The sequence below is a fragment of the Sander vitreus genome, chromosome 23, assembly GCF_031162955.1.
Source record: "Sander vitreus isolate 19-12246 chromosome 23, sanVit1, whole genome shotgun sequence".
Lineage (NCBI taxonomy): Eukaryota > Metazoa > Chordata > Actinopteri > Perciformes > Percidae > Sander > Sander vitreus.
In genome coordinates this window covers 6,407,980-6,421,995 of record NC_135877.1, presented here as the reverse complement: position 1 = coordinate 6,421,995, position 14,016 = coordinate 6,407,980, and the positions used below count along the sequence as shown (strand labels likewise).

The 14,016-nt window shown below is 40.9% G+C and overlaps 1 protein-coding gene across 1 annotated transcript; it reads right to left on the bottom strand.

Moving 5' to 3' along the window:
* Window positions 1-638: 638 nt before the first annotated feature.
* Window positions 639-12,030, bottom strand: optn (optineurin). The gene is made up of 13 exons (XM_078242579.1): window positions 11,903-12,030; window positions 10,773-10,897; window positions 10,252-10,442; window positions 9,859-10,023; window positions 9,294-9,478; window positions 8,201-8,291; window positions 7,815-7,930; window positions 5,492-5,641; window positions 4,867-4,951; window positions 4,570-4,728; window positions 4,279-4,421; window positions 3,363-3,445; window positions 639-1,216 (listed from the first exon to the last, which is right to left on the bottom strand). The coding sequence occupies exons 2-13, from the start codon at window positions 10,891-10,893 to the stop codon at window positions 1,104-1,106; spliced, it is 1,602 nt and encodes a 533-aa protein (XP_078098705.1). The 5' UTR covers window positions 10,894-10,897; window positions 11,903-12,030; the 3' UTR covers window positions 639-1,103.
* Window positions 12,031-14,016: the final 1,986 nt, after the last annotated feature.

Genomic DNA, 14,016 nt, shown 5'->3' with positions numbered 1-14,016 from the left:
GGGGGTCATAGTTTTGATTTTATACTATTTTATACTTATACTTCAATACTACCACTAGTAGTCGCCAAAGTCACACACCACAACACCATATTCTGCTGCACAATAGCTTACATTTCCAAGTCTTCAAGTCACGTATTTTTCCCTTATGAACACTAACTAACTATTTTGGTAATGTTGACACAAGATATCATTTAAGGCAGAAGGATATTATTCTAACTCAGCTGTTTTTCAAATACTTAGAGAAATAATCTCCCAGGTTTTTTTATGTGACAATATGACTAAAAGCAGACAGAAATTTGCAATCATTTTATTTTCATTCACAGAATTACAACATGGAATCAGAAGTCCTTTATAATCTACAGACTACAGAATCAGCAGGGTGTTGGAGCCTCCTGCACATAGAATTACAAAGGCTGTCGTATACAGTGATAGTTTCATTAACAAGTTAAATATTTTACATTCTAATTACCAGGTATCATCTGCATTACACTCAAAATAAAATATTTATCTTCATATTAAAGTGCCTACATGGTGCATGCTCCTTTTACACACCTCCCCCCCACAACACCAACAACCCAGTCATTAGCCAAAATATACTTTTCAAGCAAGAAATATAAAAAGAATTTCTCGAGGAAACCAATAGCCTTCAGCAACCAAATCCTTGGTAAACAAATACAACTTGTGAAGGCTGCACTTATGTAATGTGCACATGACAGGCAGACAGAACTACACTATAATCTTATCAGGGGTTGTGTGAACTTTCTCTTTTAAAATTCCAGACAAGTTTTTCCTTGAAGAAGTTAATCTTCAGTTTACAATTCTTTTCCCAAAATCTTATAAGCAATCCTCAAATCAAACAAACTACAGAGGACCAATTATTTTCAAAATATATTTATATTTTCAAAAGAACCCTCAATACTGCTTTAAAATCTCTCCATTTAAATCCTTAGAAAAAGCAAAGTGTTGCCACCCGAGAATGAATGTAACAGAGTTTATCATGGAAATATGATGAGTTGTCTCAGGTAAAGATAAAAGCGGAGGAAGACTCAGATTAAGGTGCTAACGTAGCTGCTGTTGTCGTGGATGCTTCTAATGATGGAGGTCTAGTTGATGCAGTCCATGATGTGGATCTGCAGGGAGTCCAGGTCTGGCAGGATCTCATTGCACTTGGGACAGGCGTGTTCGGGAATGTTCCCCTGATGCTGCCAGTCAGTACCTGAGAGTCAAGAGACACTGATCACAATCTGAACATACTGGACAGATGTTCCAGTTACACTGCTGAGCTGTCAATCCTGCACTCCCTTCCACACTGTGTGGTATGTTGCAACAAGTTCCACCAATCACGTTTTAGGTGTTACACAGTCAAGATGGTTAAATGAATGGTTGCACATTTGGAGAAATACACTTATTCTCTTTCTTGTGGAGAGTTAGATGAGAAGATTGATACCACTCTTGTGTCTGTACGCTAAATATTAAAATAGAGCCAGCAGCCGGTTAGCTTAGCTTAGCATAGCGTAAAGACCGGAAACTGAGGGAGACAGCTAGCCAGGCTCTGTCAAAACATAAAACTAATACTTCTAAACTAACTGTAGTAACTATACTAGCATGTTATATCATGTTTGTTCAATCCATACAAAAACTAAAATGCAAAAACTGTGTGGTTTTACGTAGAGTTATGTACTGGAAATATATATTTTTTTAGGCGGGTCAGTGTCTCCCTCCAGTCTTGTCGTCCTGACTTGCCCAGTGTAGAACCTTTGTCTGCGTCCTCCAAAGCAACAAGAAGACTCCACGAAGTCACCGGCCAATCCAAGAAATAGTTCCAGCTCGGTGTTTCGCCCTGCTTCACGTCGTTATGCTAGACTAAAGGCTGTTTCATGCTTCTGCGTCAATGCTTCTATGTTATGTTAGCAAGCAAACATTAGCACAACTGCCCACAAAGTACTGCTTGCTGGCAAAGTGCTAATTTCAAAACGTTACTGACATATAGACACTTTACAAAACGGATAACCCCGTCATTGTAGCCAAAATATATCTGAGCTTATTTGCAAAGCTTATGTCAGTGAACTAGCGTGTTGCTACTCCCCACAGGAGGCTGCTTGAAACACTAGCTAAGTTTCCATCCACTTGTCAATCGAATTATCTGAAGTTCGGTAAAAAAAAACTCATGCGAATAAAGCTGGTGAAAGTGTGGTTCCATCCAACGGCTTTAAAGCGAATACAAACCTGTGCGTAATGACGTCACATTTTGTTTTGCGGTCAAATTGGTATATCGAATTGATTTGAGACATTTTAAGGTGTTTCCATTCATTTTCGCACTGAATCGCACGACATTCAAGCAAACATTTGCGAACAAAGTTTTGCTAGACAAAATGGATCGCGCCATCTACCAACAAATGATCAATATTGCACAAGCTGTAATAGTGTTTATGTGCCAGCTGATAGCGACATATCAAGCTATAATAAGAAAACGACGACGCTATCAACACATTGCTATGATGATGCAGATACAGATTCACGTAAATGCCCGACGACAACGGAGGCGGCCTGTGGTGTGGGAACGACAGCGCTCCAAACAGTTCTGGGAGATCGTGGTTCAGAGACACTTCACGGAAACCCTTTGGTTTTACATCTGTCTTTGTTGACACCCGCCATGTGTGCAAACAGAGCGGCAATACTGGGCGGAAATGAACTAAAACTTCTTCTTCTTCGTTTTGTGGCGGGTTGCAACCGTAAAATGACCTAAAACTTAATCTCAATTCATTATTTATTCGGCAAATAACGTTTCCATCAGCGTTTATCGCATAAGCCGTATATCGATCAAGGGAAAATCCGATGAGACCGAACGTATTTCCTTTGAGTCGATGTTCATGAAATTCAATCAAATTTTACTGTTTCCATGAGGCATTTTTCATTCGATATCACTTAATTCGGATAAAAACGTGTGGATGGACTATCAACACACAGGACGAGTTGACCAATCACAGTCCTTGTGGTCTACCTCGACGCGAAGTTCCAAAGTTTTGGAGGTGCATGTCGAGCTACGGCGGAGGGCTCGGAGGGGGGTTCACGGCGACGCAGAGGGGTCTGCGGGGGTACGCCGTCGATTCGACGCAGAAGCATAAATCAGCCTTAAGCTAACTGTCTCCTTGCTCTAGCATCATATTTATTGTACAGACATGAAAATGGTATTGATCTTCTTATCTACCTTGGCAATAAATAAATAAGCGTATTTCCCAAAATGACAAACTATTATTTTAAGGCTCTATCAATTCAGGTAAAAGACATGGAATTTGGATACAGCCTGAAAGGAAGTATGACTGGAAGGCTACGCTCAGGACATAAAAAAAACCCATGTGTACCTCTTCCAATCAGACTAGCACCAGCTCCGTGTGCATTTCCTCCCTGTGACAAATGTCTCCTCTGCATCTCGTTCAGCGACCGCCTGCGGAGAAACACAAGAAAAAGAGGCGTCTCAGACCGCTTCCAAACTAATTCTGGTGCAGTTCATTTATAGTATTAATTAGTGTCAACGTAGAGGATTTTAGCGGGAACTCAAAAGCTAAACTACTATTAAATCTAACTGCTGTTCGTGAACTGTCAAGAAAGCGATCTTGTATGAGCAAAATACATGTATATATTTATGCAAGATTATTTGGTAACTGTGGTAACACATATGCAGCACAGGTTTCTCTAAATGGGTTCATGTGCCACTGATGATGCAGGATGACATCACCAAAACTGTCCAATGAATGGCTAACTAGTCAGGCCTTCAACTTCATGTTTACAGCTCGGTTACAGAGTGAAAAGGAACCAGACAAGAACTGAAAGGAAACTTTAGGGGTGTAAATCACAAGTTCAAGATACTATACGATATTATATTATATTGATCATTTGGACAACAATACGATTTTTGATTCAATTCAGGGGCCTGCGATCACTATGAGATAATATCATATGCCCATTTAACACAGTTTTATATCGACTCACAAAAAGCAACTAAAATATGATTTGTCAATTTTATAACTAAGCTCTTCCAGACACGTAAATGAAAAAAAACTATTTTTTGAATAGAAATAAATATAAAGTGGGCATTTCAAAATAAAAGGCGCATCGAAAAGATAATATGTATCGATATTTTTCCTTTGCATCGACAATATTGCATCGTTGATCATTGAGTCAATATTGTTACGCACATAGGAACAATGTACTGTATCTTTTTTAATGAACTGAACTCCAGGTGTAAAAGCAAACTTGGTTTTCTGTTTGATTCTATACCTGCCCAGTGATTCCATCTCCTCCTGCAGGTGGTTGTTCTGCTTCTTTACATACTCCAGCTGAGCAGCCAGACGCTCCCTCTCTTCGTGGAGTTTCTCCCTCGCTGCTCGCTCTGCGTAGAAGTCTGAGGAGTAGACCTCTGCCTGCACACAAAGTACCAAAAAAAAAAAAACTGAAGGGAGCCATGTTGGTTATGTGGACTTGTGGTACTTAGGATCCAATGCTAGGGTTAACTAAACATCGGTTAGCAAAGCAGATGATAAAACTTTTTTTTTTTTTACAGCCACTGACCTGAGCCTGGAACACAGATATGGTCTGCAGCTCCTCCTCCTTCTTGTAGATCTCCTGCTTCATGTGATCGATTTGGTTCTGTTTAGCAGCCAGGGCCTCTTCAGCGGCAGTCAGCCGCTCCTGCAGCTGGTCCACCACCTCCTTCTGCACCAGCTGAGACTGCACAACCAGAGGGCAAAGGTCAAACACGTCCAGCTCTCATTTCTAATTGTTTATTCTTATAACTGCATAGGTCTGGTGGAAATTAGATAAAAGTACATTGCGAAAAAGGGTCCTCGTTATGCGATATGAACTAACCTCTCTCTTCTTCTTCTCCTCTTTGAGTTCATTGTAGTCTTCAAACAGCTTGGTGTAGGCATCCTTCAGCTGGGCCAGGTTGTTCCTGTGAGGGGAGAAAGAAGGGGGTTACCGGTAGTCTCGCATTGCCAGACCTTCCTCCACAGCTCTGCGTTGATTTACGGGATGGGAAAAAAAACATGCTCTAGTTTATTGGCATTTCTTTAAACCAATTTTAAACCAACTCAGATTGGACAGATAGTCTAGCTAGCTGTCTGGATTTACCCTGCAGAGATCTGAGGAGCAGTTAACCATAGTCCTCAGAAATCAACTGGAGTTTAGAATTCCAACACGAAGAAATCAGAAGGTAACGGACAACCGGCTGAAATGAAAGATATCTGGCGGAATTTCCGGCGGCACCTGAACAATACAGAAGTGGAACGTCGTAGATATAGACTAGGTTACCGGTGACTCAGTGTGTGCGTCCAAATATATGTTAATCACTACTGAGAAATAGACTATGATGGGGACTCTGTTCCAATGCAAATCATTTCCATAAATATTTTTACTGTACTGGAGAGAAAAAGCAGCTGAGATCAACATTAACATGACCAGTCAATGTCTCTGTATATGTGTCGCCTCTGACCTCTCCTCCCCAGCCTTCCTCTGCTCCATCTGGCCCTGAGCCTGCATGCTGTCCACCTGCAGCTTGAGGCGGTCGTTCTCCGACTGAACAGCCTGCTTCTCCACCAGCTGAGCCTTCAGAGTGACCACGTCCTGCTCCACCTCCCGACATCTAGACACAAAGAGAAAATGAGAATATGTACAGGTCAGGTTTAAGCATAGGAACAGTGATTAAAAGAGAAAAACTTTTGCATATCTGTCTTTGCTTTCCTTTAAAGATCCAAACAGGATTTCCCTGGAATTTGTTTACACAGTTCAGGTATACTGTAAAACACAGTTCAGGTTCATTGTGTTCTTTAACCCCCCCCCACAATGAAGCACAACTAGACTTTATACTTCACAATTATTGTTTTCCATCAGATCGTTTAAGGCTCTGACACACCAACCTGACGGCCGACCTTCGGCAGAAAAGGCAGTCGGACTGACTGCCCCCCCGAGTCAGTCCAAAAAGTGCCTCGGAACACAACGAAGCGGCCACGACTTGAGCGTACGTTCTGCGCTTGCGCGAGACGTAATACGTCTCCATAACAGCAGGCGGCGCTAATCTGTACTGTCGCCCAAAAAATGAAAACCGGCAGCTGAACGAACGCATCACGTGGGTCTGGCTGCTCCCGGATTTCACAACCGAGCATAATGGCGGCTCGTTCGGAATACGATCTCATATTTTACGAAGATAGTTCACCGAAACGTGTTTCTGAAAACATTTTAAGCGAGGAATAGGCCGTGCAGTTGCTGAACCTGTCTTCATTTCAGATCGACAAAAGGTCAGTTTAAAAGATTTTCGCCAGATTTTGAGAGGCTTTAGTCACGCTCATCCCGCTCGTCATTTCCGGGTTAGCGCTCCACCAATCAGATTGGCCATTGAGTCTGACTGCCCGCCTTCCGATTCCACATGTCAAATCGGCCCAAATGAAGGCCGACGGCACGGAACACACGGAACAGACTCGAGTCACTGACCTCACCAGACTGTCCGACGGCCAATAATCAGATCGGTGTGTCAGGGCCTTTAAAGATCTTGACATTTCCAACCGTACTTGAATGTAACGGACGTTCATTCAAAAAGTTACGCACTAGAGCTTTAAAGACAGGTGGGAACAAGAGGATAAACGTACTTGTATCACACGAGGTCTGGCTTGATGTATGTAAATTTCAGTGGAAATGTACCAACTCCCACATATGGCAGGAATTTGGTTGGAAATGTCTTATATGATTTTTTATTACACCGAAACAGAAGGTACAAATTGATGGTGGAGATACAACATGTTGGAGACAGTGTGGACTTCCTGAAGGCCAACCACTGGCATATATTTTGGGACTGCCCAGTCATAAGACCTTACTGGACCGAGTGAGCTTCACAAAACATTAACAAGCATACTAAAAATAGATTTACCGCTCTAGTTCTCTACATTATTTTTTAGGAAACGCTGATTTCCATGCGAGACGGTCTGATGAGTATTTGTTTGGTATTCTGACATCTGCTGGTAAAAAAAAAAACACTCACAAGGTGTCGAATGCTTCCTGAAGCACCCACAATACAGCAGTGGATAGATATAGTAAATGACATCTATGTTATGGAGACGATAAGATTCAAGATTCAAAATCCGTTATTAATCCCACAATGGGGGAATTCACACTGTTGCAGCAGCAAGGGATTAAGAGGAGAAGTAGAAGACACATGTTAACACACAATAATAAATATAATTAAAATAGTAAACCTTGTCTCTTCGTCTTCAGAAAAATGTTTTCATTAAACGTTGGACTAAGTGTGTCAAATATGTGAAGCCCTTAAGGCCAGAATTTGTTTAAATGATCGAATACACGAGTAATGTTTAAATATTCAAAAGGACCCTGAAAAAATGACTAATGTCGTTTGAAAACTTCCTTTTGTTATTTTCTGTCAACATCATTTTTAATACTATTTTTTAAGTTTCTTTAAAGTCCTCCCCGGTCTTTCCAACCTTTGTTTTACGTAAACACTCTGCACTCTACGACTTACCTCTCCCAAACTGTATTAAGTTCCGGTTGTCTTTGTGTATGAAAAAGAAAAATGGACAGCAGAGTAAATGAAACTATTGGTCGGACTAAAAAAAATTTAAATAATAATGAATGGGAAGCTTTGCATTTTCGACGTAGCGCCCGACGACCACCTGACGACCACCTGAGTGTATGTGAATGCAGCCTTAATTGTCTGAGCACGTTATAGGTTGCCATGTTTGATTCTTGTTGACTCCTTCACTAAATGGTCTGGTGTGGGCATACTGTATATGTGTATGTGATGGCCTAACCTGTCCTGCAGGTTCTTCTTCATGCCTTCTGCTTCATCCAGCTTGCTCTGGGCCTGCTGCAGTTCTTTAAACAGCGTTCTCATCTGACACTTCAGATTCTCCACCTCAGATGCTGCCTGAAATATATTTTAATAATGACAGACAGCGCATTACGATGAGCAAACTGAACATTAAAAACATCAGTGGACCATCTGCCAGTTGCGGTTGTAAAGTCAGAGATCAACGACAGTGAACTTCAAAATGAGGTTATTTAAACGTGTGTAACTTTAACAGTCATCAGAACCTCACATTGCAATGCTACAGTTAAACTACCTGTCTGAATTACATTATTCTTTCACTACAACAAACTGCTTTTAGTTTTAGTATTTTCCCTTTTGAGTAGATACCTTGTCCTCTTTCCCAGAATCCTCCTTGGTCTCTGCTTGGGTCTGAGTTGACTCCTCCACATTAGACTTCCTCTCTTCCAGCTCTCTAATTCTGTTTTGGATCATTTGTTTCAAAAACGGTTCAAAATGTCAGAAAAACACAATAGAAAAAAAGACAGGGGGTCCGGGACCCTTAGGGGGTCCTTAGAGTTACTGCAGGGAGGCCCCAAGTTATTGTTTAATCCAAAAAAAAAAAAACGTTTTACTAAAAGTTAAAATGTCTGAAAATATGCATAAACACAAGTCCAACATGTTATAAGCAAAGATAAATCGACCTATTTGTGATTTGTTTTCAAACTTACACAACATTGATGACAGGCTACTGGCCTGTAGGTAAGGTAGCCATCCACAGATACAGTTAAGGATATACTGCTACATGTATGTTTAAAGTGCTCATATTATGTTTTTTGACTTTTTCCTTTTCCTTTATTGTGCTATATATATATATATCTATATATATATATATATATATATATATATATAACAGAAAACACTGTTCACAAACTGCTCCAACCAGCTCTGTTGTAGTCCAGCCTTTACTTCAGAGACAAACGTGCATCACTTTGTAACACACGTGATATGCTCGCCTAGCTGCTAGCGTGGCACGCCCTCATACTCTGCTTCTGACTGGCTAGTAGTCCTTACCTAGCTACTGAGCATGTGCGACTCCCAACAAAGATGGAACAGAAGTGAGATGCCTCACTCTGTAGCTAAAACAGAGAGCTCAACACACAGGGTGAAAAGAGGAGCTGCAGCAATGTGCAGTACAACAAAAATATGATGTTTTTTGAAAATTAAACCATGTAAACCTATTCTGATATAATTATGAACCTGAAAATGAGCATAATATGAGCACTTTAACATTATTATTATTTTAACTTAGTATTGTATGCACTACAAAAAGGTATGTGTATAGGCTTTAGGCAGCCCTACACGTTATTGTAGGCCCAGTTAAATGCAACTTAATTGTATACGTATATATGTAGTGGAGGGGGGGGGGGCTGCAGTAGATTATTTAGTGGTGAACTGCTCCTTTAAATTGCGGCCCTCTAACCTGGCAGAAGAAGCCTGCAGCTCGGCTTGCAGCCGCTCGGCGCGCTGCGTCTCGTTCCTCAGTGACTGGAGGAGCTGGCTGATAGTCATCTCCTTGCTGTCCTGCTGGGATGCCGTCATGCTCAGTTCCGGACGTCTGCTGTGTTCCGAACCACACGCATCGTTCGTGCCGTCTACACCTCCATCCTGAGAAGAAAACCCCCCAGTTACATCTCAAAAGCTTGTTTTACAGCTGTGTATCTTTTCATAATTAAAAAAATAAATAAATAAATAAAAAAATCACAGAATGCTTTATGACTGTATTGCTATTGAAAATCTGATCTGGATTTCTTTAAACTAGCGTGTAATAATTTTAGAATGAATAAACACTACTCTGCTTGTCTAAAACAGCATGGTTGGGGGGTTAAAGTGGAGGCTTGTTGTGTTAGTGAGGCCTTTCTATGCTGAATAGAAGATAATTCAGAGGGAAAAACTGATTGTATAGAATTGTCCGTCTAATTTCTTTAATGTGTGTGTGTGTGTGTGTGTGTGTGTGTGTGCGTGCGTGTGTGCATGTCGCTCTTCACCGAGACTCTGATGATCTCAATGAAGGAGTCGTCTTGTGAGTTGTCGGCTCTCAGCTGCAGCTCAGAGTTCATGGCCACCAGGTCGTTCTTCTCTGCCTGCAGGCGAGCAACCTGGGCACGCAGGGCAAGCAGCTCTGCACTCTGATTGGATTTGGATGACACCGCCTGGAGATGACATCACACGTCATGCAGAATATTATGTGGTTAATGGGTTCATTTTGTTACAGTTTGACGGAAGCTTAAATCTAGTGCAACTTCATATAGACTCAGCCAGCTAAAAGTCTCATTAGGAAATGTATAACATAAAGATAATTTAAAAAATGTGAACATAGGAACATGGCTCTTAGCTGCTTTGATAAATAAACAGAAAGCAGTAGCAGGTTATACCCTCACCAGCAAGCCTCCCCCTGTCCTCCCCTCCTCCTCCGTCCTCTTGTTCAGTTCCAGGGTCAGCTCCTCCATGCGGCCCCGAGCGTCCTCCAGCCTGCTCTCCAGGAAGCCCCGCTCCTCCCGCTGCTTCTCCCGCCACGCAGACAGACCCTCGAAACGCTCCTTCATCGTCAGGTTGGTCTGACGCAGGGCCTCTGAGCGAGACGCACAGATGGAGAATTTGAATAAATTGTGCAAGCCAAGTCATTTGAATTACGACCCTTTCCACAGCTATTATGCCTTCCCCGTCCCAACACCCTGCTCCAGCTGCTCATATCACACCACGACTGGAAAAACTCCACCCTGACATGAGCCGTCAGGAACTCAACGTTCACTGACCTTTGACCCTCGATACTTTGCCCTAACCTGATAAGAGTATTAAGTCTGGAACAGACTTCTTTATTGTGGAATAGTGCCGGAAAAACAAAACAAAAAGCTCAAATAAAAAGACATTTTCCTCAGCTCTGAACCACACCTACTCTCACCTTTCAGGTCTCGGTTCTCCTGGATGAGGATGTTCATCTGCTGCAGGGTTTCCTCCAGCGCACCCGACTGACCCGCAGAGCAAGAGACGTCGCCATTCATCACGGGGCCTCCAGACGCCATGACGCTGAGAGGGAGAAAATTAAAGAAGACGCCGAGATGTTTGATCTTGTATGTAGTTTGATTATTGATACAATATTGCTAATGACACTGTAACTATCAGGGGAAGTAGCCCAGTTGTAGTAGAAGACCCACTACCTGGTCTCTCCATCACTTTAACATGATTCATGTCAATTCCAAAAAATAAATAAATGAAAAGGTGTAGCAGATTTTCTCTTTGGAATATTAGATTTATAATCCGTGTGGAGACCGTGGGATTCACTTTATACACACTGAGATGCAATGTTGATTCAATTCAGAGGTAATTACCATGTAGTCTGGGCATAATCATGTCCACATTTTTATTGTCCATGTTTGTATTTGATATATACATGCCAGAATTGAAAACAAAGTATAAGTATAGGTCATTTAGTCTATTATGAAACACCAATTCATTCCCCTCTGTCTTATTAACTTTACTTGTGTGTTTTCATGTCAACAGAACACGTAAAAAAAAAAAAAAACGCTCCATGCTTACATCACCAATGACTCAGTGATTCAGCATGCAGCAGCAGAAAAGGAGCATACAACCGGAATTATCTCCCCATCACATGATACCTTAATTACATTACAATAGAAGGGGGCTGTATGCTAAGCACACTGTGGTCTGCTTTAGCCCTCACACAATGGCCAAATGACAGACACTATAAATAATAATATCGGCTAATATCACGGTTAACTGTAACCCTGTTTAGCGAAACGACAATGAATACCAGTGGGATAAATGCTACTTTAAAACCACCACTGGATACTACAGACACACTGCCGCACCGTGACAATGTTATGGATGTATGTTTTAATACATGGTCGTATGGTTTTACTTTCACTTTCTTCAAGTGGGCCTATCCGGTGTGCGACACCTGGTATAAACACTGAAAAGTTATAAGTAACTTAACACAACGCGGATATGGTTTAACCTGAGCCAAACTGCGTCACACCAAACGTTAGAAGCACGTATAAATGTTTAACTCACCTGCTGTCAACTTCGGAACTAAACACAGTCTGAATGTTGACTCCAAACGCAGAAACAGTTGGAGAAATGGCAAAATGTGTCGTCCAACCTTGTACTGAACTGCTTCTGGTTACTAACGTTTACAACGTCAAGTCACGTACGGAAACCGAGCACTTCCGGTGATTGTTTTCGAAATAAAATCACACTTTGATGTTTCTTTTGTCTTCAAAAGGTTAAACGAATTGAGCATATGTAGTATCTGATTGACTTAAAGTCTGAGGTATAACAAACATGGTTCCATTTGGCTGAGGTATATGGTTAGAGGGCACATTCCAGAGGAAGTAGCTCTGTGGGAGCAAATGGGGTTACTGATTGATTGACCTACCCCCATCACAACGTCTCATGTTACACACAGCTCAGGGTACATGTCTTCAGGTTTGAACAGAAGAACCTCAGAGCGACAATATTTGAGGATTGGGTTGGTCGTCTCTCCGAGCTCCTGCAGAAGCTTGTAAATTGATGCTGGAATCTTTTATGTAATAAACCTTTTTTATAATCAAGAACAGTGTCAACAAAGTTCCTTCTCCACACATCGGCAACGCAGTGCTGCAACTTAATTTACCACACATACCTTTTGCCAATCATTTCTATTCGATTGTGTTTTTAAAGGGGCTTTTTTTTTCTTAGAAAGAGATACCATTCTAAGTTTTTTTTTATTTTTATTGGCCATTAATGTTATTTAGCCACATAACGGCTAACAGTCACTGAAACATAGAAACAGGGAAAATAGCAACAATGAGATGGAAAAGAGAAATTAGTATAAATTAGTAACAGCTTGAGTATGATACAATTTAGCCGATAATATGAAACAACTTAATCTTTTAATGTGTATTTTCTCAAAAATGACCGAATTCTATTGCATTTAATCTAATGACTCCATTCCTCATTATTAAATCATGTGATACATCTTCACGTTTCATAAACAATGATTTTTTTTTTTACTCAACCTCATCAGTCTAATAATATATTGACACATAGCTATATATTCGAACTTCAAGTTCTAGCTCTTATTTTGAAAGCGCATTTGCCTTACTTCCTATCCTTATTGAACTAAGTTGGCTCGACGCAGCTCTGACTTGAAACGAAGGTTTTCATTTCCTCGAAGTGACGTCGCAGAACAGTGAAGATCTGAGTATAGACGGCAGCAGCGCACTTTGGAGCAGACTGTCACATTTTGTTGCTGTTCATATTTACCCTCAATTCACATTACTTTGGGAAAATGTATTGTTTGGATTCACTCAATGTGATATAAAGCTTTATTCAGAGTATTATATGATACATTTAATAAAAATGGCAGAAGCGCATGAACAGACCCGCTGTGCCGAAACTGTCCATCATCAGGTCCATCCGCTTGTTTTACTCATCAGGGCAGATGAGGGCGGGGACAGCCATCAGCTGACAGCGGGAATTCCCTTCAGGAGTCACCTTGCAGAAACTGGAGACTCCCTAACACCCCCTGTCAGATTTAGCTGACACATATTACAACAATTAAGACATCATGAATCCTGATGTAATACCTGACAATATCATTAGGCTATACAAAAAGGTCACTAGGCTATAGTAATAAAAAACAAGCATCTCTATTTTTTTGTTGTTGCTTTAATCCAAACGTGTGTACAAAACGCCCATAAAGGCAAATATAATACATCACAGCATTTATTCGATTATTTAGATGATCTATTATATAAATAGGACAAATACAAGCATACACATGCTGTTTTGTCAGTGTCCGTTAGATGGCAGTGTTTTCTAAGCAAAAATCCATAGCTGTAAAAAGTCACACCACTGAAATATTTGGCTGTCGTTAAACGAAACAGCCTGAGCAGCAATACTATGCTAAATAAGGTCATTATAGTTTATCATGAGCTATTTTGGAGCCAATCTGTCTGCTATTATATGCAGAATGTATAAAACAGGAGCAGCTGATAGATCCATACAGAATGTTCTCTGACACGTCATGATTTCTGTAGTAGAGATTTAGTAGCCTATTAAACTGATTACGAGAAATGTACAGTCATAATAATGAATGTCATTATCCTAATCTTTATCTCATGTGTTCCACTGCAGACTACTGT